The 27,641-nt window shown below is 42.0% G+C and overlaps 1 protein-coding gene across 1 annotated transcript; it reads left to right on the top strand.

Annotated features, from left to right (window-relative positions):
- Nucleotides 1-22,406: 22,406 nt before the first annotated feature.
- On the top strand, nt 22,407-27,438 carry LOC133901562 (uncharacterized). The gene is made up of 11 exons (XM_062342908.1): nt 22,407-22,605; nt 23,063-23,157; nt 23,740-23,797; nt 23,871-24,065; nt 24,553-24,629; nt 25,666-25,748; nt 26,294-26,345; nt 26,460-26,528; nt 26,612-26,698; nt 26,789-26,853; nt 26,991-27,438. Exons 1-11 carry the CDS (start codon nt 22,488-22,490, stop codon nt 27,145-27,147), a joined length of 1,056 nt encoding a protein of 351 aa, XP_062198892.1. The 5' UTR covers nt 22,407-22,487; the 3' UTR covers nt 27,148-27,438.
- The last annotated feature ends 203 nt before the right edge of the window (nt 27,439-27,641 follow it).

Raw genomic sequence — 27,641 nt, forward strand, 5'->3', positions numbered from 1 at the left:
ATGGACCTTGTCATGAAATATTTGGCTTTGGTCACCACGATGGAATCATACTCTCATGCTGACTCGTGTCCATTATTCACCGTCAACTTCTCCAAAGCAAAATTCGACCATTCTTCTGGGATTCCTGCACTTGAGTCTACAAATATGCGGAACTCATCGTTATCTACCTCCATCTGGTCCACTAATGCCTCGCCCTACTCTCCCTGATTAGCACGCATCATGGCCTAATTTTCTTCTCCATTGTTACATTCTTCTCTTGCAGTCTGTATCTCAACCGGTGCACTAGTCTGCAGGGGTACCTCTGAAACCACACTCTCATGCACCTCCTCATGGACAATATTTTCACTAACAACTTCTACGGTGCTAGGGCCAGCATATGTGGACCCAACATCGCTCGCTTCTACAAGGATACAGTGGGAAAAACCCCATCTCAACACCAATGACACAAATTGCTGCCATTGCTTCGAAGACGTAACCTCCAAGAGCTCCTACTGCCAGTCGTTTTCTCGACGTCTAGAAATCAGAACCTTCAACGTCAACCATTGATGTGCCGGACTGAGTTACAACAAATTATACAGCCAACCAAACACTTAGAACCGTTGAATCTCTCCCAAACTATGCAATTCTGTGTCTACACACTGAAAGTTACTCAGATCCATCCCACTGTCACAATGCATGACATATCCAGGACCGTAAAAAACCCCGAATCCAACTGCGGCCGACATTCCAGATTCAACAACTATACTATACTCTGTTAGGTTAAATAATTGTAATCAACATACAACAGTTACGACCATAAATTCTGTTGAACCTCATCCCTTGTATCCTACATACCTTACTGGACAAGGAAGGAAAGGCAAGGAGGATCAGTACGGGAGAGAAAGTGATTTAAGAATGTGAATTTGATTTGATAAGTAATCAAGGCAATTGCTTAGTGAAAAACTAAACAAAACAGATTCAAGTTAGCCCAACCCAAGGGGTAATCCAGCTACAAATGAAAGAGTACAGCGCAAATTTGATGACTTATTAAGAGTAAAGAGCATGTTATTGAAGACGTTGCAACATATGTCGGGGGGGCCTCCGTTGATTGTGTACGAACAAAATACGAGTCCAAAGGTAGGGTAACCATCAAATATCATCACTAACATACTCTTTCCGCTGACACTATATCATTCTAAATATATTGCTGCAAAAAACAATTACTCAATTTCTATTCTAAATATCCTATAGCTATGAAATATTTGTACCACGTATTCATAATAATTCAACTTCAAACTACAAAAGATTGAAAAATTACAAACTATGTATGCTCTATGCTAAATTATCTATTCTACATGTATCTAAATTTTTCTGTTCTAAATTCTAAATGAATCATCTTTTTCTCCTTCCATTCTAAATACAATACTACAAAAATCCACAATAATTCAAATATACAATTCCTACATCAAAAAAATATATATTTCTAATAATATCAAAATTTCAAATCATATTAAATAATATATCTTAATTCTGCATTACCGAAATATTCGAACTTTTCCAACTACTCTACATTTCCTAACTAACTATACTATATTTTTTATATATAGCTAATTTTCGAACCATACCTACTCTATTCTAAATTTCATATCCTTATTCTTCTAAATTATCTACTTTACTCAACATTTCTCTAACTATTTTCCTACTATTTTTTAAGTAGTTCTAACACTAAATTATCTAAATATTCAAACTTATCTAAATATTCTACATTGCCGAACTACCTCAAACTATTCCAACCTAAATTTTCAAACTATACTAATTTTTTTACCTAACTATACTAATTTTTCTAACTATTACAAATTTATGATCTAGATCTACTCTAGTATAAAGTTTCTATCCTATTTTTTCTAATTTTTCTACTCTATTCTAGATTTTTCCTACCCTATTCTAAATATTGTATACTAATTTTTTCTACTCTATTCTAACTATTTACTATTAGTTCTTATAAAAAAAACAAGATCCTCACCGCCGTGTGTCGGTTTGCTCCCGCCTGTCGCTGCTGCTCTCTGCTCAACAGCGCGCGTGGAAGATGAGGAACAGAAGAAGAATCGACAGCCGAGCTGATATTAAAGACATGTTAGCATACGAAATGCTGAAAGGCCTAACGCGGAACTTGTCGGTATTTTACGTGCCGACAGGTTAAGACGCGTCACTTGTCGGTACGTGAAATACCAACAGGCTAGTACGGTGCACGAATATCCTGGGTGTTACACCCCTTTAGCTGGGCTCATAGCCTGTTGGCATTCCATGTGCTGACAGGTTTGTGGGCCCAGTGCCACGTAGGCTATCGGCATGTGGGTTCTGTGTCAGTATTTAGCATGCCGACATGTATCTATTTTTGTAATTTTTTTAATTTAGCTATTATTTTTACAATTTCCCAATAAAATTATATTATTAAAAAAGTTCAGAAAAGTGCCATGTTTGAATCAAATTATAAAAGTTTCGAGAGCAATCCTACTCTTCGTCTCTTCCGAACAAACATTTAAAAGTATAAAACACGTCCGCTTCTCGTGAACTCATGCCCTCCTTTTGGCTTTTAACATTGGCTCTCGTAGTGCGCTAGTGATGCCTAAAAATTAACATTAGTGATACAACATGGTGGTGATGACATGTTGGACGAAAGAAGAACTCCATTCATCAATTCATCTCTCTTCTTTTATAGAAGAAATTATAATCTCAAATTGATGTACGGGAAAATGACAATGGTATGATGATATGGACATAAATACCTATTTGGGGTGACTTGCGGGCGCACGCGTGCCCAACTGTTGGCAATGAATGAAGCGACCCAACTTGCTTTTTTTTTTCTACCTTCTTCCTCCTCTATCCTCTCTGGCGACGATGATGAACCTCTCCATCACCTCCCCTGTTGCCGCTTCACGACCCACCTCCTTCCATGACGGATGATGCCACCATCGGTACCATGACTGTCCACCCTGCTAACGTAGGCCACTTTCATAGCCCACAACCGGTGGCAAAATCACCACCTTGTTGAGCCGCTCACCTCCCTCCGTCATCGCCGCCACCACCCTGCCCTCCACTAACCATTTCAAGTGTTTGCCCCTGCCACCGACCCCTCCCACTGACGTTCCTCTGCCACCGCTCGTTGCCCATCATCTCTGTCGAGCCACCCACGGCCATCCCTGTAGAGCCCACCGGTCAGAGGAACCTCCTCTGAACCCTATCCATAACCCTAATCCCCACCTAAACCCTAACCCTAATCCTCATCTTCTTCTCCGCTTTTAATGTCGTGACAAGGTCGCGTGTTGCTACCCGTCCCCGACACATGCACGTCAAATAGGAATTCCGCTAATTTGGTTAAGGTGTAAGGATGGACTTGGGTATCCATCTCATTCTTTAGTTGATGCCAGAGATTTAACTATGTATGAAATAAAACAAGTTGTCAACCATTTACAATAAGTGACGTCGTTGGGAGTGCCTATCATGCATTTGCTTATAATAATAGCTATCAAGCTACTATTCGGATGGCTCCTTTTGAGGCATTGTATGGCCGAAGATGTGTTTCCCCTTTGTGTTGGGATTCTATTGGAGAGAGATCACTACTTGGTCCAGATTTGGTTCAGCAAACATCAGAAAAGATTCTGGATTCCTCAGAGCGAGTCATGAGAAGGAGAACTATCAAGTTTGTGAGAGTCCTTTGGACAAATCAAATAGAACGAGAAGCAATTTGGGAACTTGAAGAACGAATACGCAAGGAGTATCCTGAGCTCTTCGAGACTGGTGAGTCATAAGTTTTAAAATATTTTACCTCTGTTCCATAGTTGCTATGGAAGCGGCAGAATTCGGGGGCGAATTCCTTTAAGGGGGGGGGGGGGAGAATGTAATACCGAATTTTTGGAGGAAAAAATGAAAGGAATTTGACCGAATTTTTACTTTTTGATCCGTTGCTCGTATGGCCGATCGGAGACCGTGGTTGCATTCTCATCGAGACGAACCCATTTTGCTATTCATATATCCGTTCCAGGCACTTTGAGACCCGTAGCGAGCTCAATAAATTTAGACCATTCGTTGTTTTGAAATAAAAAATAAAAAAATGATAAGTATCGGATGGATCGGTCCTCAACCCGATCCATCCAGATACTTCGAGCGCTCGCGTGTTCTGCTTCTTTCTCTCTCGCGTCTCTCTCTCCCTCTCTTTTTCTCTCTCCCCGTCGCCATGCCTTGCTGTCTCCGCCGGCCTGAGCCGTGCTGTCGCCCGCGTGCGCGTCGCCGCGCCTCTGCGCCACGCGCCTGTGCCGTCGCGCGCCTGAGTATCACGCCGCTGCCGCGCTCGCCGCCGTGCTCCGCTGCTGCGTGCGCCGGGCCACCACTGCCGCGCCTGCATGCCGCTGCCACGCGCCGTCGTGCTGCCGTGCAAGCAAGTGAGCCGGCCGCCGTTGCCTCTGTGCTAGCATCTGAGAGAAGCAAGCAGGCAAGCCAACAGCCGGCCGAGCAAGGAAGCCAGGAAGAAAAGGAAAGAGAAAAGAAAGGAAAAGAGAAGAAAAAAAAGGAAAAAAGGGGGGAAAAAAAGGGGGGAGGCAAAAAAAAAAAAAGAGAGAGAAAAAAAAAGACGGAAAAGTTGGAAATTTTGGAATTTTGTCGGATTCGTCGTCAATCTTTCGAAGGCGATTTCTCAGTAATTTTCTGGACGTTTGTGGTTGAATTGAATCAAATCAATCAATTCCTGTCGTATCATTTCATGTGATCAATAGTCTGATTCCTTTCGATAATCATTATTGATTCGAAGATACGACATCCGAGTCAAAGTTTTCTTTTCGTTCATCGGAGCGAAGTCTAATTAGTAAGAATTTTAGTTTGACTCTGAATTGGAAATAGTGTATCATTTCTTGTGATAGAGTTTCTGTTTAGTTTTCCGAAATATAGGTGTACCGATGGTGTGGACGTTATTCTTTTTCGGTAATTGGTTTAGGTGCTTTTGGCTATTTGGAGTCGGTGTCTGCCGAGGTTTAGCCGTACGTTGTGGCTTATTCTTCGCTCTTTGTCTAAGCTAGAGGGGGGGGGGGGTCTTACTCGGCGCCTAGCAAGTTAGTTGGTAAATGTCTTTGAAGCCTTCAGTTGTCGAACGCTGGGTTTTGGCGTATTAGCGTGCATCCTCTTTTATTTCGTCGTTGCGGCGTCGTTGTGCTAATGGTGTGTTTGTTCAGGTGGTGTGACCTCACGTCACGATTAGCGTCCGGCTTCATCGTCGGTAAAGGCAAGTAAATGTATTGTATGACTACGCTTTAACCTATTATTGGGTTGCCTACATTCTTTAATTACAATGCATTCATCTGATCTGAATAATTGATTATAAGCTGGTTACTATGTTGTTTACTTTTCCAGAAGTTTACTCGATGATTGATTTATGAAGTGCAGTAAGTATGATATGCCATTCTGCAGTTGTTCATTATTGTTTTATGCAATGTTTTTTTAAGTCTCAAGCATTTTCCAGGAGTTATGTTGGTTATGCTTGAAGCACGTCATACATATACATCTCATGCATTGGAAGTTTGTCGTCGTCTTCTGACCGCGACCGTACCGGTACAGTACCGTATGTCACCCGAGGAGGGGTACGGTGCACACCCTTACGTTACCCGAGGAGGGGTAAGGGTGAGGAGAGCATGTCATGTGCATGGTTATGTCTTCTTATGAAATTCAATGAATCATTCGCATCAAATCTTATTTCCTTTATAGCTTGTATATAGATATATATACGGCTCTGAAGGCTTATACCAACCGAATGTTAAAATGTTTAATGTTATCGTTGGACTTACTTAGTCATAATTGTTTCTCCTAGTGTTGGCGGTCTGTTTCATTACTAGTTTCTATTTAGAATTGTTAGCACATTCAACTGTGGCTAAATAGCTTTTTGTTAAAGTACCTTTCACTTGCTGAGATTTTCGAATCTCACCCGTGCTTTCTTTCCAGGTTCCTTTTGAGGTGTCAAACGCTTGCGGGATGGGTAGCTACACGTCGCCTGCACGTTCCCTTTTTTTTGGGCTAAAATTGATGCCCTGTCAGATATTGTCTTTTGCCCTGTAATGTATATATAATGAGTTTGATGGTGGTTCAGTGGTTTGGTCGAGGCTTGTACCTCGTTTGCTAGGATCTTATTTTTGCTAGTGTGATATTCTATATCTGTTCTGTCTGGTTTGTTGTCGCCTGTTATACCTCCACTTTCAGGGGAGGTACTGCCGAAATTTTCTTTTAGCTTTCGGCAGATTTGTAGGTTGGTCTAAGTGACCTTCCGGGCTAGTTTTGGTCCCCGGGGTGTTACAGTAACCACTGCATCTTCATCTGAAGAACTTAAATATATGACGCCATGGATGACAAACATCAATAGCTGTCTGGTGGTAGTCTCTAATATCATATTGATCCAGGAGAACACTCCCAAAATTGATCTTTGAACACAGCGACATGAGGATAGAGTTATGTGCAGGATATTGTCACTTAGTTGACTTACAACACTCATATTAAATCAAAGCAGATATTTGAGAAATAAGAGAATCAAAAAACCAAAAATTGGGGAAAAAGGACAAGTAAGAAGAGATCAATTTTTCCTTTTAACCAAGTACACGAACTCCACCACTCATTAAAAGAAAACGATTAAAAAATATGTAGTGATTTCTGCACCAGCAGGATGGCCTGTCCTCACCTTGTTCACTCCTCTCCCCACACGCCAGACAGGTGGGCCTCCCACATCCAAAAAAACCCACTGACCCCCGCCCCCACTATCCCCAATCCCCAAATCGCCTCGCCTCCCTTCCATCGCTCGACTTCACCGTCGATATCCCCTCCCCAACCGTCGATATCCTGTGCACTTCTTTCATGTCAATTTGTGTGTCACCGTTGTCTCCTTCACCCTCTTGCTGGTCGCCACTGCCATCACAGTCGCGCCACATCTGATTGGATCGACAATCACATCCTCCTCTGTGCCAGCACCAGGCGTCCCTCTCACACGTCATCGCTGGTGTACGCCGCCAGACAAGACAGCCTTGATGCCGACAACATCTCCCATTGCCTCCATCCAGGACCGCGCTAACGCCTCCATCAAGGACCGCCGCACCGATGCCGCCGGACTGGACCACCCCATCGCTTGATTTCACCGTCTAGATCCCCTCCCCAACCACCGAGGAGGCCCATCGTTCACCTCCTCCTCATGCTCCCGAGCAACGTGTGGTGTTGCGAAGGGAACCAGCCAATCCGCGTGTGCGCGTCTCAACTTGCTTTCAACTGACACCGCCGAGGTGGCCCTCTATGGCCAGTAGCTACCTCGGCCATCTTCCATCATCATCCACCTATGCATCGCCCTCTATGTCACATCCCAAAAATATTAATCACGTAATTAAGCATGCATAATCATCATAACAATTGTTTCTATATGTTTATTTATTAAATTAAGTTTCAAACATGTTCAAAAGTACTTAGGAGATGGTCTAGAGCTCTTTAAGAAAGCCCTAAACGCTTCGGAAAAGAAGAAGAATAGAAAAAGAAAGAAAAATGGAAAAGACCGTTTCCGTAGTATGACTGGGATCTGAAAGGACAATGATGTCGCCTAGAGGGGGGTGAATAGGCGTTTTTACAAAAATTCGTCTCCTTTTACCGTTGACCTAAACTTGCAGCGGAATATAAATTAACGGATTTTTCATAAGTGAAAAACCTAAATATGCTAGGCTCAACTAGTGCACAATCACTCTAAATAAGTGTGGAAATTACAATCCTAAGGTGACTCAAATTATTCAATTCTAGCAAGAGATATGCAATAAAATTTAAATTGAAAAATGCTGAAAGTACTATTCATATACCTGAAATTACTGTTCACCGGATACTCCAGTGAAGACAGGAGTCTCCGGGTTGTACAGGTCCGAATACTCTGGTAAAGTCTGGATTCTCCGGGTTCTGTACAGAACTGAGCACGAAACTGAATGTAAAGGATGGGTAGAGAGTTCTAGCTCAAACCAAGTGATGCCGTGTGTTCCCGGAAATGATTACAAGTAGATCCACGAAGAACCTACACTCAAATACACGCAAACAAGTAGATCGAGCAATATGCACAAAGATTTAAACAAGAACTCAAAAGTAAAGAAACAAGAGAGGAGACACAAGATTTGTTTCCTGAAGTTCAGATTCACCACCGTGAATCCTACGTCTCCGTTGAGGAAGCTCCAACGAGCCGGGTCTCTTTCAACCGCTTTCCTCGATCCACTCTTGATTTCTTCCCTTGCGGAGGCGAAATCGTGCCCTTCACAAACTTTCGCGGCAACCCACAACCTTGGGTGCTCGTCGGCGACGCCTAGCCGCCTAGGAGGCTTCACCTCCAAGAGTAACAAACACGACGATGAACTTCTTGCCGAGAACTCAAGTGCTCAAGATTGGATTTTATCTCACTTGCACTCAATCTTCCAATCTCTCAACCCAACTCACTTTTCTTCTCAAATCACATACTAGAATGGAGTGGGAGAGGTTTCTTTTGGCTCTAGAGGATGTTCTTTTCGTGCCTTTGCAGCAGCCCCAAAGGATGGGGTGAGTGGGGTATGAATAGCCCACTTCAAAAAAACTAGCCGTTAGGCTCTTTTCTGGAACTTACCAGAATATCCGGCCTACACCGGAGTCTCCGGCCACTCCAGGTACCGGAGAATCCGGTCTTCACCGGAGTCTCCGAGTACAACACAGCTGATCTCCGAAAAACGGCGATAACTTTTGATTCCAGAGTCCGATTTCGACGATTTTGGACTCTATGGAAAGCTTATTTAGATGACTACACATCACAACTGAATTCATGACCTAAAACACATAGGATCAAATTAGGAACACTCCAAAACCCATTTTGAACACTTCCGCACTTTTCGCTCCGGACTCTTAACAACAAACTCTCACTTTGGGTTTGGTTGGGAACTCTTGAGCACTGAGATGCGACAATTAGCTCACGTTGCATCCCTCTTAATAGTGCGGCATACCTAGACTCAATTTCAAAGATAAAACATATTTGAACCAATTTGAGCCTTTTGAATACTTTCAAGTACCGCATTTTACTTTCAAACCTTTGAGGGTTGCCAACTTCCATAAAATCTTCGCTCCATCTATTCTTGATTCCTCATGTAATTAATGCGAATCACTCATAGCTTCTCATGGCCTTGCACGGTCCATTGGCGCAAAGCTTCACTAGCTCTTCACCATCGCCTTGGTCCTTCAGCGCCAAGCCATTTGCTTGCCCTTCACCACGGATGGTCCATCGCAGCCGAGTCTTGCTTGCCCTTCACCGTCTTGCCATAGAAAACCACTTTGTATTCGACATCTTCAATGAATTCATTTTATCAAATATGGAGTCCACTTTTGTTCTTCACTCTTGGCATATATGATTTCACTTCAACTTATGCCTTCTTATGGATACTAACCCCAACTCACTCTCAAGCACAAAGCACATGGGTTAGTCCATAAAACCTAAATGACAACATTTATACCTTAAGTTACTTGATCTCCACAAGTAACTTATTAGCCTTCATGCATATTGTCAATCTTCATATAGAACCTAACCCCACTCATTCTTAAACACATAGCACACGGGTTAGTCCATAAAACTCTATTGACAAGTCATACCTTTAGTTACTTGATCTCCACAAGTAACTTAGCCTTCAAGCTTATTGCCAGTCTTATTGAGTTTCTTCTTCTTCTTAGGAGCATCACTAAAATCTCAATAACTTTTGATGCAATTCTTTGGACTCATGGTATTTCTCAAAGAATCCATGCTTGATCATTTATGCATCTCCTATGGAATAACCTAATAGCAATTCTCAATATGATTGTTAGTCCATAGGCATTATCATCATTTACCCGAGCATCACCTAGAGCTCATTCATCTTGATGCATTTTCAATCTCCCCACTTACATAGAGCTCATGCATATCTCTCATCCATGCATCACCTATGGAACAACCTACTAACAAACTCAACACCATTGTTAGTCCAAAGGTATTGTCATTAATTACCAAAACCACACATAGGGGCTAGATGCACTTTCAATCCCCAGCGGTCTGACCGCCAGGGGCAGCCACATGGGCTTTCTGCGGTCTGATCACCAGAGCTCAAAGGCTCGACTTAAGTGAGTCGATCACTCTCTCTCACTCTCTTTACTCTTTTCTCTCTCCCTCTCGCTCACCCAAACCTTAGAGAGACAAGGAGAGGACGACCCCAACGAATGGAGATCGACGGTGGGGACTTCCTCGAGCTTCCCGAAGGCTTCCTCGAGTTCTTCCCCCACTTCTCCATCGCCGGAGACGCTTTTCCTAGGGCTTCTTCATCTCAAGCTTAGCGAACACTTCGAGGCTTGATCCACAAATCGAAGCTTCCTCGAGGCGAACCAATCCGATAGGAAGTTCTCTACGCCGAGGTAAACCTTCCCATGGCATTTTACATCATTTCCTAGCTCTAGTCGCTCACCGTTTTGAATTAAATCGAGAAACCCAAGTTAAGCCTAGATCTAGATCTCATCCACAAGGTTTTACGTGTTTGGATCATGCATGTTGTCTGAACAATCATAGAAATTATTCCCCTAATCTTGTGGAGTACTTTGGCACCCTTCGTAGTTGAAGGTTTCGCCGGTGCCTTCACTGGTGGCCTCGCAAAGTGGCGTCTGTAGAGTCTCGCAGTTTGACTACCTGTAAGTTAGTTTGAAACCACAGCAAAACCCAAAAGTTAGGAGTCAGACTGCCACTAGGGCTGGTCTGACCATCGGTCTGACCGCTAAGGCCCTAAACTATCTACAAGCCACCAATCTGACCATGAATGTACGAGATGTTGCCTAGAGGGGCGGTAAATAGGTGTTCCTACAACATAAAAAACTTCGCAGTGGATTAACAGAATCTGGATATTCTGGGTTCAATTCGGAACCTCTGAGTTCCGAAAGTTTCGAGCTCAACCTGAATATTTCGGTTGGAACACAAAATTGAAAAATAAGAACACCAAAGAAAGTCTAGATGATTTTAAATGTTACCACAAGTTCCAAAGGATGTGTAGAGGTTTTCTAACAGAACACCTGCAGCCACAAACTCACAAACACGTAGATCGGGCATATCGCCCAAAAGTCAACCAGAACAAGAATGAACACAAGAATGCAAAGAAGACACGAATTTGTTTTCTGAAGTTTGGATCCAAAGATCCTACGTCTCTATTGAGGTGCTCACAAAGAGCCAGATCTCTTTCAACCCTTATCCTCACCAAACGACCACGAAGATCGAGCTTGGGCTTACTCTATTGTTCTCTTCCCTTGTGGAGGTGAGGATGACCTTCACAAACGTCTCGTGGCACTCTAATCTGGAACTTCCGGGTCAACCAGGAAGTTTCGGGTTAGACAGAAGAACAAAAAAGACACATCCTCTCCCCCTTTGGCATCAAGTCACCAAAAAGGAAAGAGAAAGGTATGATCAGAAAAAAAAAACACTCACTGTCCTCTTCATAGTCCTCATCTCCATCTCCATTGTCGCTATCATCATCATGTAAGCTCTCATTGGCACCACCCAAGTCCTCTTCTTCTTCCTCAGTCTCTTCCTCATCATCCCAAACTTGAGCATGAGATGTTCAGATGTCGACAACAGTGGCTTGAGCTTGATCATACCAAGCTCAAGGGTTCTCAAAAACTTCAGGCTCACTCACTTCTTCCTCGGAAGCTATGGGAGAGCAAGGAGGCTCAATCTTCAAATGAGCATGAATCTCTTTTTGTCTTGCCTCAAGCTTTCTCAGCCTCAAATTTGTCTTATTCTTGTGCTCTTTGACCTTCACGGCATTATGAGTGCACATATTGAAAATTGCCTTGAGAGCATTCTTCATAAAGGAGGATAAATCACGAGAGGTAGATCCACGCCTTGTCACTGCTCTAGGTGCTTCCATAGGAGGATAAAGTAGCAAATATGGGATTGATTTGGAGCTCACCAACCTAATCCTCAAAGGCTCATGCTTTACTTCATTGAAGAAATTTTTCTTGGTCACTTTCTCAATTATAAACATGATATAGGGAGCGTATGCATAACTTTTGCTTGGGGTGTGGGATATGGTGTGAATTTCTTCCCAAATGAAAGTGGAAGTGGAAGTAAATGCAACGGCCGGTGGTGAGGGATGATCGACCTAGTGCAAAGGGAAGTAAATGCACCAGAGTTTAGACAGGTTCAGGCCGCACGGGGGCGTAATACCCTACTCCTGTATGGATGCAATAACTATCCTAGGGGTGATCCCTCAAGGATGTAGCTGGTTACAAGAATATTGTGTCTAACTAAGAGCTTGATGCTCCTTGTTTCTCGGCAGGAGCTCTGCTCAGGCTAGCTCACAATGTCTTCGTCCGTTGGCTTGGTTCGTTGTGGGGTTCATCTTCTTCGTCTGTTGTGGCACGGTCGACTGCTTGGGCTTGTTGGTCTCTCCCTCTTTCTCCCTGTGTGCCAACCCTTTTATGCACTCGCCGGCTGCGACATACCCCGAACGGGAAGGAAGGGGCACAAGTTCCAAGACGCCACGACAGAGAGAGGCGTCATCATTTCCTCTGGGCAAAGTGACTGGGGCGGTGGAAAAACGCGGCACGCGTCCGGTCACTTGTCACTGTGGACGCCCTGGCAACGGGCGCCGTTGAGAGGGCCCACCGGGCAGCCCCAGAGCCACCCGGCGTGCCCGCCCTGTCTTGTTCCTCTGCCACGGCAGGGCGGCAGGCGGAACGCCTTGATCTTGGCAACATTATCCCGAGATACACCGGATGATACGGGACGGGACCTGTGCAATTAATAGCCCCACGCCCCTCTGCCAAAACATGGCAGGACCTGACTCCGCGGTGGGAGCAGTTGGATATGTCAGGCCACGCGCACTCATTTAATGCGGCCTTGGACCTCTGACGGGTAGACACCTTATCTGTGGGCCCCTTGGGGGCCTCTCTGGGTCGTCGGGGAACCGAGTGCTCAGGGGTACCGTTCACCTCCCCGAGCACTCTCTCCCGGAAATGCCTCTCTTTGTCTTCGGGATGCCGGGTGCTCGGGGGTACTGGTTATGATGAGCACACGTCTATGGATCACGTGTGACGAGTAGTTGAGGCCCGATCTTCTCGAAGGATCCGCGATCTTGATAACTATCGCCGCGTGACCTGGTGAAGAGGCAGTGCACCGCGAGTCTGCAAACGCGACGAACTACCGAGACAATCACCCTTCCACGTACCGACGAAACAGCCCACGCAATCACGCCGTGTAGACGTGAAGGCACAAACTGGATGAACCGCAGTTCGGCGTTCTACAACTCCCTCAGGAATCGAAAGAACAAGTTTGCAAGCCTCTCAAGACTCACGTTAAAAGAAGAACTCAAAGAGTTTGTATTTCTGAAGTGGCAGTCAAAAAAAAGATCCCCTCGTCATCTATTACATGGATATATATAGCACTAGTGGAGTTTTCAGTTTGGATAAAATAAATGAGAACATGCAGTGGGAAGTCGTAGCTCTCCTTCTATTAATAGCCTGGCCTAATGGAACTCTTTGGATGGTTGGTATTCTTCTGCATGCTTGTACGTGTGTGAACAGCAACCTGGTTGCTGACTGCTTTCCTAACTCACGAATTTATTTGCTTTGCACATCAACGACTGATCTGCATGGTAGCTGAATGGTCCATCCTCTCTATGCACGTCCAGGCTCCTTAGTCCATATATTTGGAGGGCAGAAACCATCATCATCTCATGCCCGTTCGTGCACTCCATCATTCCTAAGAACATTAAAACAAGTACTCAAAAGCATAGGCTCATTCAAAATAATCTGATTATTTAACACAAGGTTAGCGTTCACCTGAGAATGCATTTCCTTCTCCAATTGTTTGGTTCTGCGCCTTGTAATTGGACCCACTATATCAGATTCAGTTTCATTAGGAGGTGGAGAAGAGTGGATGCTAGGGATGTCCTCATTAGGTTACCTCCCCGAGGACTCTCTCCCGAGCATTCGCGCATGATCCTTCGGGGAACCGAATGCTCGGGGGCAGCCACGAGCAAACCCGAGCACTCTCTCTCGAGCACTTTTGCACAGACCCTCGGGGAACCGTGCGCTCGGGGACTGCTGCGCGCGGTCCCCGAGCACTCTCTCCTGGAACTTAGCTCTTCTGATCGTCGGGGGACTAGGGTGCTCGGGGATGAGCGGGCACCTCCCCGAGCACTTTCTTCTCGGTACTTGGACTCTGCGGGTCATCGGGGAACTGGGGTGCTCGGGGACCAGAGACTGTGGCCCCGAGCACCTTCTCCCGGAACTTGGATTTTCCTCATCCCGCAGGAGGGACCTCGCGGGATGGTGACACATGGAGGACGGCTGGCCTGGCCTCGGGACTCAGGGACCCCCGGTTCCTGATACACCGACAAATGTGAAGCCCACACTTTTCTAGCGACCTTGCAGATACTATCGTGGCCACCACCACTCCCGCTGCCACTGCCCACTGAAGCAGGTGGCTGCGATGGTACATCGCTCTGTGCTTGAGGATCAAAATGAGCCTTTTTCCTCCTTTGATAAGCTTGATCAAAATTCTTCTCATGAACCATCTTGAACTGCCCTGAGATAGACATTTATGATATGCTTGATGAAGGGAAAAGATTGAACATGAATTGGAATTGAACAACAAGATTTAGATGAACTAGAGCTGGACAACCCAGAACTTTTAGGTTGGCTGATTTCGGGCAAGAATTCTAGGGCAAGAGAGATTTATCTTATGCATTGGCAACGTTGAGGCGGAGTTTGAGACAGAGAAGGGTCCCTCGGAGGGGAACTCGGAACCTCTGGGTTAGCTGACAGGAAATTTCTAAGTGAGCCCAGAACTTCTGGGTTTTGTCAACTTGACAGAGAAAAATAGGAGGCCGAGGACTTCTAGAATCCGGAACTTTAAGATGAGATTCGATTTGGATCCTTGAGAGATTGGAAAGTTGGACATATAAGAAATTTTACCACTTGTGATTAGCGAACAAACAATAATACATAATAATGATCACAAGTAGCAACATATGATCATAAGATCAAAGAATCAAATCTTTTGAAAATACCACTGAAAAGAGATTTTTGCAAACTTCTAGCTATCAAAACTATAAGACTAGAAAATCAATTGTATGCAATATATCAAGCCACATTGCGAGGATTTAGGATATTTAGCTTACTTCTTAACTTGTAAAACCTTTCCTTGTCTAGTGGCTTGGTGAGGATATTGGCTTGTTGTTTTTCTGTTCTCACATGGCGAATATCGATATCCCCTTTGGTTGAGTGGTGTCTCAAGAAATGGTGTCAGATATCTATATGTTTGTTCTTGAGTGTTGCACAAAATTATTAGCTATTTTTATGGCACTCTCATTGTCACATAAAAGTGGAACTTTGGTCATGTTATAGCCGTGGTCTCTCAAGGTTTGCATCATCCGAAGTAGTTCAGCACAACAAGCACTCGCTGTAACATACTCGGCCTCGACGGTGTATAGTGCTACGGAATTTTTCTTTGAGGACCAAGAGACCAAGGACCTATACAAAAATTGGTAAGTCCACCTGATACTCTTCCTATCCACCTTGCAACCAGTATAATTGTTATCCGAATAGCCAATAAGGTCAAAAGTTGAACCTTTATGATATCATAAGACAATCTAAGGGGTATGAACCAAATATCTAAGAATTCTCTTAACAACCATTAAATGACACTATTTTGAAGTGGCTTAAAATTTTGCACACATGCACACACTAAGTATTATATCGGGCCTAGATGCATAAAGGTAAAGTAAAGATCCAATCATTGAGCGATATACTTTTTGATCCACTGCCTTACCTTCTTCATTGAGATCGAGATGTCTATTTGCTTGCACGGGATCTTGATTGGCTTGGCATTTTCCATATCAAATTTCTTGAGCATATACTTGATGTACTTAGTTTGACATATGAATGTCCCTTTATTGAGTTGTTTGATTTGAAATCTTAGGAAGAACTTCAACTTCACTATCATTGACATCTCAATCCTTTTCATCGTAATCCTACTAAACTTTTCACAAAACTTTATTAGTAGAACCAAATATAATGTCATCGATATATATTTGACAAACAAAATCACTATTAACATTTTTATTGAAAAGGGTATAATCGGCTTTACAAATTTCAAAACCCTTTTTGATGAGAAAGTCCCTAAGGCATTCACACCATGCTCTAGGTGCTTTCTTAAGCCCATAGAGTGCATTATGGAGTTTTTATACATGGTTAGGATACTTGAGATCTTCAAATTTAGATGGTTGCTCTACATACACCAATTCGGAGATTGACCCATTTAGAAAAGCAATCTTCACATCCATTCGGTATAACTTGAAGTCATGGTGAGTAGCATAGGCAAGTAATATACGAATTGACTCAAGCCTAGCTACGGGAGCATAAGTCTCACCAAAATTCGAACCTTCTATTTGTGTGAAGCCTTGAGAAACCAACCATGCCTTGTTTCTTGTCACGATCTTGTTCTCATCTTGCTTGTTACGGAAGATCCATTTGGTGCCCATCACATTTTGATTAGGTCTTTCCACTAAGGACCACACTTCATTCGTTTTGAAATTATTGAGATCTTCTTGCATGGCTATCACCTATTCCGGATCTCCAAGTGTGTCTTGTACCTTCAAATGTTCTAAAGAAGAAACAACAGAGTAATATTCACAAATATTTGCAATTCTTGAATGAGTAGTCATCTCCTTTTGTATATCACCAAGAAAGTTGTCAACCAGATGATCTTTTTGGATGCTTTGGTGAACTCTTAGATGTGACACTTAAGATTGGGCTTGAATGTCTCCCTCTTCATCATCAAGAAAATTTTTGGAGTCATTATGAACTTGATCTTGATCTCGATCTTGACTTTGGTCTTGATCTGGATTTGATGTAGGTGGCTACACTTGAGTTGATGAAGATGGATGATTTTGATCATTATTGGCCACTTGTAGCTCTCGAGGCTCTTGAGGTTTAATTTTACCTATTATCATCTTCTTGATAGCCTCGTTTGGAATTTATTTATCACCTAAAATATTATGATCAATTTGCTCTACTTGAGAGCTGTTAGTTACATCAAATATCACATCACGCACGATTTCAACACAACTGGTAATTTTATTGAAAACACGGTATGTATAGGCATTCGATCCATATCTAAGCAAAAAGTCTTCATCAACTTTATGTGCAAACTTAGAACTTTTGATCTTCTTATTAAGAATAAAACACTTACTATCAAAAATCCTAAAGTAAAACACATTTGGCTTATTATCGGTTACCAACTCATATGCAGTCTTCTTCAAGATCTAATGGAGATATAACCAGTTGATGGCATGGTATGCGGTGTTGATGACCTCCGTCCAAAATTGATCTGATATCTTATACTCATCAAGCAAGGTTCTTGCCAACTCTATGAGAGTCTTATTCTTTCTCTCGATAACCCTATTTTGTTAAGAGGAGTAAGGTGCGAAGAATTCATACTTGATCTCTTCTTCATCAAGAAATTCTTCAACTTGTGTATTCTTGAATTTACTTCTGTTGTCGCTTCTCACCCTTTTGATCTTCACATCAAATCCATTTTGGGCTCTTCTCACAAAATTTTTAAATATGGCTTGTGTTTCACCCTTATCATGCAAAAAGAACACACAAGTGAAATGAGAAAAATCATCAACAATAACTAAGCTATATTTGTTTTCACCGATGATTATGTAGGCGATTGGTCCAAACAAATTCATGCGAAGAAGCTCCAATGGTCTTGTGGTTGTCATTACATTCTTGGCAGGGTGATGAGCTCCAACTTATTTTTTCTACTTGATATGCACTATAAATTCTATCTTTCTTAAAAGAAATATTTGTTAGTCATAAGATATGCTCTCCCTTTAGAAGTTTAGACAAATTTCTCGTACCAATATAGGCTAATCGATGGTGTCATAGTCAACCCATGCTAGACTTAGCAATCAAACAAACCTTAGGAATCAAACAAACCTTAGGCATCACTTCATCCGTTGAAAAATCAAGAAGATAAAATTTACCCTTCAAATGACCGGTGAAAGCTATTGATGAGTCTTCCCTTCTAGGGATGGTCACACCCTCATTAGTAAAAAGATAATTGTAGTCTATTTCACAAAGTTGTGATACGAATAATAAATTGTAGCTAAGAGATTTAACTAACTAGACGTTTGAGATAGAATGACCATTGGAGATAGCAATTTTATCTAAACCAATTACCTCTACTTTTCCATCATCTCCAAATGCAATGTGCTCATGTGATCCTCTATTTTTTTTAAATGATAAGAACGTGCTAGTCTCTCCAATCATATAATTGGTGCATCCACTATCAAGCACCCAACTTGATCCACCGGAGGAGTATGCTTACAAAACAAATTATTCTTTTGATTTAGGTACCCAAATTTGTTTAGGCCCTTTCACGTTAGTCATAAGAACTTTTGACACACACACATTCCTTTTTACAATTCAATCCTTTGTGCGAGCACCAACATATAGAGCAACCACTTTACCATGATAGCTTCTCTCAAGCACATAAGAGGCATAAAAAGTAGATTGAGGTGCATAGCCTTGAAATTTTTTAGCTTGTGTGGTGAGATCAACTTGCTTGTCTTCCTTGATGAACTTGAGGCACTTCTTACCATTTATCACCACACGCTCACTTGGCTTGCTCATATGAATGTCAAAGCCAAACCCTCTCTCTTGCTTGTTGTTTTGGCCCCAATGGTCTTATATAGGGTATCCTTATATTTATATGTCTTCAAGCAGTCATACTTAACCAAGGCATTTAGCCTCTCAATTTCCTTTTGTAATGCTTACAAGGATTGAGCATTAATAACATAAGCATTTATATCAATATAATAGCAATGGGAGCAACCTTGACTAGTGGACACATTAGAGAGCAATGTTGTATCATTGGAGAAGGAGGTGATATTCCTAAGGGCATCACAAATTGTACTTCAAGAGCTTTATGAGTTTCATCCAAATAATTAAAATTCTCTTGAAGTGTGGCATTGCTACACTCTAGACTAGCAATTGAGATATGGGCTAAATTAAGATTTTTGGTCAATTTCTCAACTTTCTCTTTCTCTTTAGCAAGGAGCTCCTCGAGTTCAGTGTTTCTCTTCTTTTCAAGGATGAGCAAATCCTCTTGCTTCATGAGAATCTCCTCTTGACTCTCTATTATTTCCATTAGCTCTTTCATTTTAGACATGACATTTTACCTAGATCTTCAAGTAAAGATATACAAGCCGATCGAGTCTAGATGATTCTAAGTGTTACCACAGATTCCAAAGGATGTGTAGACGTTTTTTAACGAAACACCTACAGTCACAAACTCACAAATATGTAGATCAGGCAAATCGTCCAAAAGTCAACTAGAACAAGAATGAACAAAAGAATGCAAATGAGACACGAATTTATTTCCTAAAGTTTGGATCCAAAGATCCTACATCTCCGTTGAGGCGCTCACAAAGAGTCAGGTCTCTTTCAACCCTTATCCTCGCTAAGAGAACATGAAGATCGAGCTTGGGATTACTCGATTGTCCTCTTCCCTTGCAGAGGCGAAGATGACCTTCACAAACGTCCCGTGGCACTCCACAACATTTGGTGCTCATCGGGCGATGCTTAGTCGTCTAGGAGGATGAACCTCCAAGAGTAACAAATGTGACTCGATCGGCTTGACGATGAACTCAAGTGCTCAAAGATTTGAATGTGGCTCACTAACACTCAATCTCTTGCTCTCACACCCAACTCTCAAATCCTTGCAAGAATGGATGCCCTAAGGGAGTGGGGAGAGCTATTAAATGGTTTTAAAGGCTTTTGTCTCGTGGTTGTTCAGCAAACCCTTCCTCCAAAACTAGCCATTATGCAACTTTTTGTACTAACCTAGAACTTCGAGGTTCAACCCGGAACTTTCAGGTTGGCGCGAGACTTAGCACTAGAGGACCCCTGCTCGGAAGCTAACCCCGAGGGTCCGGACACAACATAGAATCCAAAAGTTCCGAACCAACCTGGAACTTCCGGGTCTAGACTAGAAAGGGACCCGAGGTCCCCCGTCCGAAACTCAATCCGGAGGTTCTCGCAACTCGGAACTTTCGGGTTGGCTTAAAACACCAAACCGAGCACCCATGCCCGGAGCTCCACCCGGAGGTTTTTGGCTACTCGGAACATTCGAGTTGCACCCATAACTTCTGGGTACACAGAGTAACTTCGAAAAATCAGTGTTCGTAGGGTGATTTATGTCTCTCATCTTTAGGTTAAAAATATTACTTTGAGCACTAAGACACCATCAAGACTATTTATACGCATCCCTTTTGATAGTACAACATACATATACTCAAATTTGAAAATAAAATCATTTAAATCTAATGAGTAATCACGTGTTGCTTCTCTTTTCTTTTTGAGGGATGCCAACGCATTTTAACATCTTTAATGGGACTAATACATGTTCATAACCTCATTAAACTTATTAGTCTGTTAATTGTTTGTCATCAATTATCCAAAATTCACTTAGAAGACCTAGATGCACTTTTAGACCGCCACTATACCGTTGGTCTGACCACTAGTAGCTCCAAGCTTTATGCACTTAGGCTGTCTTATCCGAGGTTCAAACCTTTTCTAACTCGGATTGTTTAGCGTTACTTTGCAAATGTTTTCGAAACACGACGTTTTATTATTGTTTGAGCATGCATCATATGCACACTTCTCCATCATTCACTTGTTTATATTATGCATTCTTGATTTGTTTAGAGAATGTCGCATCGATGGTTCAAGTGGTTAAAGGAGACACTAGACAACCGGAGTTCTGTGAGTACTACGCAGGTAGCGTCAAACAAGCGTCGGAGTAGTAAAGCAGGCATCTAAGCATACTAAATCCATTATTTTTGGATCGATTGTGTCTAATATGATAAATTATGCTTTATGTATGTTTGCATGATTAGCGTTCTAGAGTTGGGTGATATGAGTAGAGCCTATGTTGATGTATTACCTTAACCTTGATATTATTATTGACCCTTATCCTTGTAACATGGGTATGATAATGTTGATGTCTAACTTAAAAGGTTAACCGAAATGCTTAACAATGCATAGGTCCTCAGTAGAAGTTGAGTGGTGGTTCAACCATTACTCGCGAGCTTAGGGTTTACTTATGTTTCACAATGATAATGACATTGGGATGGATGAGTTGTGAGGATGAGACGAGATGTGAGCGGTGCTAGGGGTAGGTCAAGAGAGGAACACGGATGCTATAAACCGCTTGCGTCGTTTAAGCATCGATCGTTGTTGAAGTTGATTCTAGCACTTTCCGTACTAACCACATATCAATCTAATGGTAAGATAAGAAGATTATCGTATGTGTATTGATGCTTGCCTTGCGGCCCTATGACGCGTAAGAGAAAAAGAAAAGGAGAAGCAAGGTGGTGGAGAGCCGAAGTTATTTGGGACACGCTCGCGGTAACCTTGGTGCCATAGAGACATGTCCGGGACACGCTCGTGGCAAGAAGAGTGTCATCCATTAAAGAAGAACATATCAATTTACATTAACAATGGCCAAGCGAAATCGGAAAGGATCAACGACCAAAAAGAGAGCATCTAGTGATAGCTATAACAAGGAAAAATAACACTAAATAAATGACATCTAGATACAACACCGTAGCAGGCTTATATATTTGGTATTATCCCTACTCCTAATTTTGTTGTGACCTTATCTATCACCGGTTAACAAACATGAACTGGCTGCAAGCTCTTATTTAAAAAATGCATCTGCTCCTTTCTTTCTAGATGTTCTAGCTGAGTGTAGATGAAAACTAAATTGACCACTTTCTAGTCATTCTTGGAGGTTACTGCGCTATCGTCTCTTTCCACCATTGTGCAACCGAGGCATGGTCGGGCAGGAGCATCTCTCTGAATTCTTATCTTTGTGACCAACAAATGATATGCTCCCAAATCTCTTTTGAGAAAATACATTGCAATCCAAGATGCAAAATTGATTCTTGTGTTTGATCACAAAGTGGACATAAGTTATGTGGCGGGTTTTTGTGTGCTAGATTGCCTGATATGTATAGCTTATTTTGAGCCAACAAATAAGAAAAAAAAATTATATTTGTTCTCCACCTTAGCCTTTCAAATTTGAGTAGCTCTGAAATCGGATGGAGTGATTCGTTCAAAGGAAAACGAACTGAAATTCCCTTAACAATCCAAGATTGGGTCAAAACCTGGTTTTTTAAAACCGCGCTAGACTTGCATCGCCCAAAAAGATATCGAAGTCTGCAGCACCCGCCGGCTCAGCGGCACAAGCGACGCCGGGGCCCCACAAGCGCGACGCCGGGGCCCCATGGTGTATATAAAAAATAGTAAATAGCCCTGGAAAGCCGTCGTTGGTTTGTTCTGTCGTTCGCAATCTCGCACGCTCGGGCGTCGACGTTGGCCTCTAGGAAAGGGGCCAAGAAGAGGGGAAGAAACAAGCAATGGCGCCGCCGGCGAGGTGGTTCCGGCGGGAGGTGCTAGTGTGGCTCGCGCTGGGCCAGTTCGTCTCGCTGCTCATCACCTCCACCAGCTTCTCCTCCTCCGAGCTCGCCCGCCGAGGTACGGACGTTGCGCGTCCCATATCCTCACGATGATGTGCTGTGTTCACCGTCTCCTTTCGTAGGAGTTCATAGTTTTTTTTTTTTTGGGAACAAAGAAAAGTTCATAGTTCATATATGAAATCATTTGTGCCAGCGAATTCAGTAATTTTGTGATCCTCCGAAGTAGGGTACAGAACTGCTGCAAATACTGGAATTTGTGTTATTGTTATGAACAAGAAAGAAAAGCTGGGTTCTTGATGAGCTGCGGCTTCAGTTTCGCCGTGATTTTAGCTCACAAGTTCTTCGTGCTTGGCTAATACACCGGCATTTGACTCCTGTAGCTTTGACGGCCAAATATGTCTCTTTTTTTGATACATATTACTAAGCATACCATATTCACATGATAGATGGTTGTGAATGGGGGAGTATTGCATAGTTTCGTGGTGATGAGATTGAATCCTGAGTTTTTCCCCCAGGTGTCAATGCGCCGACATCGCAGTCACTGCTGAATTACATCCTTCTTGCACTTGTTTATGGGGGAACACTGATATACAAAAGGCGGCACCTGACGGTATGATTGGATGCTGCTTTTCGGTTTTTTCCACTCAGAAATCTTTGAACGGTACTTTGGTTAAATTGATCACCTGGGGAAATGGCAACTCATCGTGAATTGTTCTTCAACTGATATGCTCTTGCAAAATTCATGAGGCAGAGTGAAGAAGTACAGACTGAATCAGTGATATAATTTAAAAGATCTGAAGTGTTGTGCTCTCCTGTTGCGATGCTATTTTAGGTTTCAGATGAAAGTGTTCTTTTAGTTGAGTTCTTGCTTGGATCAAAGGTTGAGATGCTGGTTTGGGGTTTGAGCACATGTCTAGCCTTTATATTATTCCTTCGGATCAGTAGTTCGTGTCGTGCTGTTTCTCTTATTGTATGATTGGTGCATGGACATTGCATGTTCAACGTATCTTATCCCATTAACCAGGACCAATGACCAGTACCTTTAAGTTATCAAGGGTATTTATGCTTATTCTGATTCTGTTCCTCACAAGTTGTTCAGGCTGTTTGTTGCTATGGTGTATATGTGGCGATGCAGTATGATTATTTCTGTCAAAAGAAAGCCTGAAATGTTTCCTGCTTTCTGTTTCTGCAGATTAATTGGTATTACTACTTGATTCTTGGCATCGTTGATGTCGAGGCCAACTACATCGGTATGCATTGTTGGAATTGGAGTTTCTTTTTCTTTCCTTGGGTATATACTAACTTGACATTTTTTTCACACAGTTGTTAAGGCTTATCAGTACACATCCTTGACGAGTGTGATGCTCCTGGATTGCTGGTCGATTCCATGCGTCATTGTCCTCACTTGGATCTTCTTGAAGACAAAGTATGGATTGAGGAAGTTAATTGGCGTTGGAGTTTGTGTGGCTGGCCTTGTATTGGTAGTATTTTCTGATGTGCATGCCTCGTATCGAGCAAGTAAGAACATGCTTCATTATTGCTACATATGGAGTTGCACAGTCAGACTTCTAATATTTTTACTGTAGTAAGTTTGCTTTACGTTTTCCCTGCGAAAAGTTATTAATACTTAAAACTCTCGTATCATTAGATTCGTTATGAAATATACTTTATTAGTATTATATACTTTTAAGTATCCATAAATTTTTTATAGAAAAAACTTAAGGTCAAAATTACTACAGTAAAAAGCTAGTGGTAAGTAAACGAAAACAGAGATAGTATATCCTTAGCGCAGCAATTGATTGTCTACTCAGTATCTGAGCTACAATTTTGGTTCTTCGCTGCTCAATTTTTGATGTCTTCTTATCAGTGCATACCTGATTGTCCGATCTCCCCACACTGAGCTCTGCTAGAACATGGCAAATAGATTAAAGCTGCGGCATTTATCACAAGACAGAAGTATACTTTTCTAATTCATTTTTAACTTGCACTTTGGGATGTCTTGCAGAAGGACCCAACCCCTTGAAAGGTGATTTTCTTGTCATTGGTGGCTCCACGCTTTATGCCATCAGTAATGTTACCGAGGTAAGAAGCGACACACTTACCCCTCATTATTGATCACTACCATTCTCCTTCAGCATACTTATCATCTGGACTTGATCCTTGTTAGCATATGCTTGATTTGGTCGTTCCTACTGTTTTTTCCATGTTGATGATATGACCATGTGTGTTCATTGAGCTATAATAATTAGGGAAATTTTTCTACAAGACACTATATAAGTGTGGCTTTTGTTATAAGATATAATTTTTTTATGTATGTTGATGGATACTCTAGAAATCTGGATATTTGTCAGAAGATATCATAGGCATTAAAATAATCCTTTCCGACTGAATAGGAGAGAGAAACAGGGTGAAATGTCAGAAATGCCCTCTGGCCCACTTGTCCGATGAGAAAAAATTAGAAAAATTCAGAAAAATTCAGAAAAAATAGAAAAAAAAATAGAAAAAAAAATCAGGAAAAATAGAAAAATTCCAGCATTTTTGCACCGAGATTTTAAACTTTCACTAAAATTCCATGGTTTCAAATCGAGAGGGACGCTGCTTCTGTCTAGGCACTTCACGCAGCATCTTGCTTAGCGTTTTCTGTAAGATGCCGGACTTGAAACCTTGGGACTTTAGTAGAAAGATTAAAATCTCGGTGCAAAGATGCCGGATTTTTTTATTTTTTGTTTTTTTATTTTCCCTAATTTTCATGATTATTTTTCTAATTTTTCTAAAAAAAATTTCTAATTTTCCTGATTTTTCTAATTTTTCTCATCAAACTAGTGGGCCTGAGGGCATTTCAGACATTTCACCCTGTTTATCTCTCCTATTCAGTTGGAAAGTATTATTTTAATGCCCGTGATGTCTTCTTGCATATATCCACATTTCTAGAGTGTCCTTTAGCATACATAAAAAAAATCATGTCTTACAGAAAAAGTCACACTTGTATAGTGTCCTGTAGCAAAATTTCCCTAATAATTATCGCTGCAAGTTTTATTCTCAAATGTCACATTGCTCCGGCCATAAAATAGAAGTATATACACGGAAACTTCAAACATTTATGTCTACAACATTTCAGGAGTATTTTGTCAAGGAAAGCAACAGAGTTGAGGTGATGGCAATGCTAGGTGTTTTTGGAGCAATTATAAGTGGTATACAAATGTATCCTTTAATCTGGCTTCTAAAACAAGCAGCTTGATGCAATAATGATTTATTCCATTGCAGTTTCTTTCAGTAATTTCTTTTATTCGCAGTAATTTCTTCTGCGGCACTTCTACTGCAAACAAAAGAAGCAATCATATTCTCTTAGCGTTGACAAATTCAACTAAATCATCCCTTGGTGCTTGATGATTTGAAACTTCTTGCCTGCCAGATTTTCAGTAGCTCATATTTGTGCTGATATACGATCGAGCAATATCTATGAACACATACTCGTAACTGGTTTTGCATGAAATGAAGGCTGAACCTATGGTATACAATGATCTTGATTGAACTAACATTACTATAATAGTGAGCCTTCCTTTTTAAAACAAGCCCAGAATATGGAAACATTCATGATTTTGATTAGATCAAAACAAGGAACTCGTGAAACAGGAATTCTTTCAATCATATACCAAATTAAGGTTTGAACTTCATTTTACTTCGTTTGTATTTAGAGTAGCAAGAGAGTATAGTCCTATATTCCATTTTCCTTGACAATACTACAGAAGCATACTTGAGCGACAAGAGCTCAGATCGACCCACTGGAATGCTGGTGCGGTGAGTCTCCTTCCCTCCCTCCACTTCAAGAAATAATTTATGCTCAAGCATGCTCGATTAGATTTTCACCTTGGCAGTCATGAACTTTTTTTCTGTCCTTTTATATCTATTCAGATTCTTCCCTTTATTGGATTTGCGCTGGCAATGTTCTTGTTCTACTCGACAGTACCCATTATACTCAAGGTAGAGGCCACTATCCTCTCGTGGGCAAACTCACGATTATCCTGAAAAATATTACAGAACAGGTCCATGTTTGATTGTTCCAGATATGCGGCGCAACCATGCTAAATCTCTCACTCCTGACCTCAGACATGTGGGCCGTTCTAATCCGTATCTTTGCTTACCATGAAAAGGTATGAACACATGACTTCCTTCCTCCATTCGCTCAATGCAGTAATCATTTATAAATTGATCTGAGGGACTCAAACTTTGCGCATCTGCAGGTCGATTGGATGTACTTCGTTGCTTTTGCCGCCACAGCAGTTGGACTCGTGATATACTCATACAAGTACTGCTCCTTTTCAGTTACAGTTATCTCTGAACATGCAGAGCTTTTCAGTTACAGTTATCTCTGAACATGCAGAGGTACATAACTATTTGCTGTGCTAGTGTCACTACTCACCACTGAAAAACTGCTGCAAGCAGGGGCTCCAAGGAGACTGCCGAAGAGACGGCGCAAGTTACAGGGGCCATCGATGAGGAGGCTGCAACGGTGAACCGCACAGCACAAGTTCCCAGTGTCGGAGATGATGGGCCGGTCTCCAACAGGGAGTTTTCATCAGCTGCTACTGCCTCAAGGTAGTAGGCAACGGTCAGCTGCAAACTAGCCCAGTAACAGAACATTTGTACTGCGGTTGACGGCTGCTCAAGCCTATAGTGTGAAGTGTGATAAATTCTTTAATGTCAGATGTGAAAGAGGGTTATAGCTTGCACAAGTGCATTGCATAACACCAAGTATTCACGTTTTATGGCCCATTCTATTATTTTTTTTCCCCAGGTAAATGTATTGGTTAGGGTTGAAGGAAGCTGTGCATGCCGTTGTTCTTCGTGTCTGAATGATTAAGGAGTGGAAATTTTCAGTCTTCATAAATCATTTTGGAGTCAGTACAAATTGAAGGAAAATTTCATGTATCATGTGTGTCAACTTTGGAATTGTCACAAAAACTACGGCATGACATTACAAAAATCAAAACTGAACCATAAAGGAACTTGCACGTCCAAGCACCAACCAGAAAACTGAACCACTGGACAGAAGAGTGTAAATTTAATGCACTTGTTAATAAAACCAGTCGTTCC

This window comes from Phragmites australis, chromosome 20, assembly GCF_958298935.1.
Source record: "Phragmites australis chromosome 20, lpPhrAust1.1, whole genome shotgun sequence".
Taxonomy (NCBI): Eukaryota; Viridiplantae; Streptophyta; class Magnoliopsida; order Poales; family Poaceae; genus Phragmites; species Phragmites australis.

Coding starts and splice junctions, on each gene's coding strand:
- LOC133901562 (XM_062342908.1), top strand. CDS start 22,488: ATGGCGCCGCCGGCGAGGTGGTTCCGGCGGGAGGTGCTAGTGTGGCTC. Junction 23,798..23,870: donor TGTCGAGGCCAACTACATCG/GTATGCATTGTT, acceptor TTTTTCACACAG/TTGTTAAGGCTTATCAGTAC. Junction 25,749..26,293: donor ATTATAAGTGGTATACAAAT/GTATCCTTTAAT, acceptor ACAATACTACAG/AAGCATACTTGAGCGACAAG.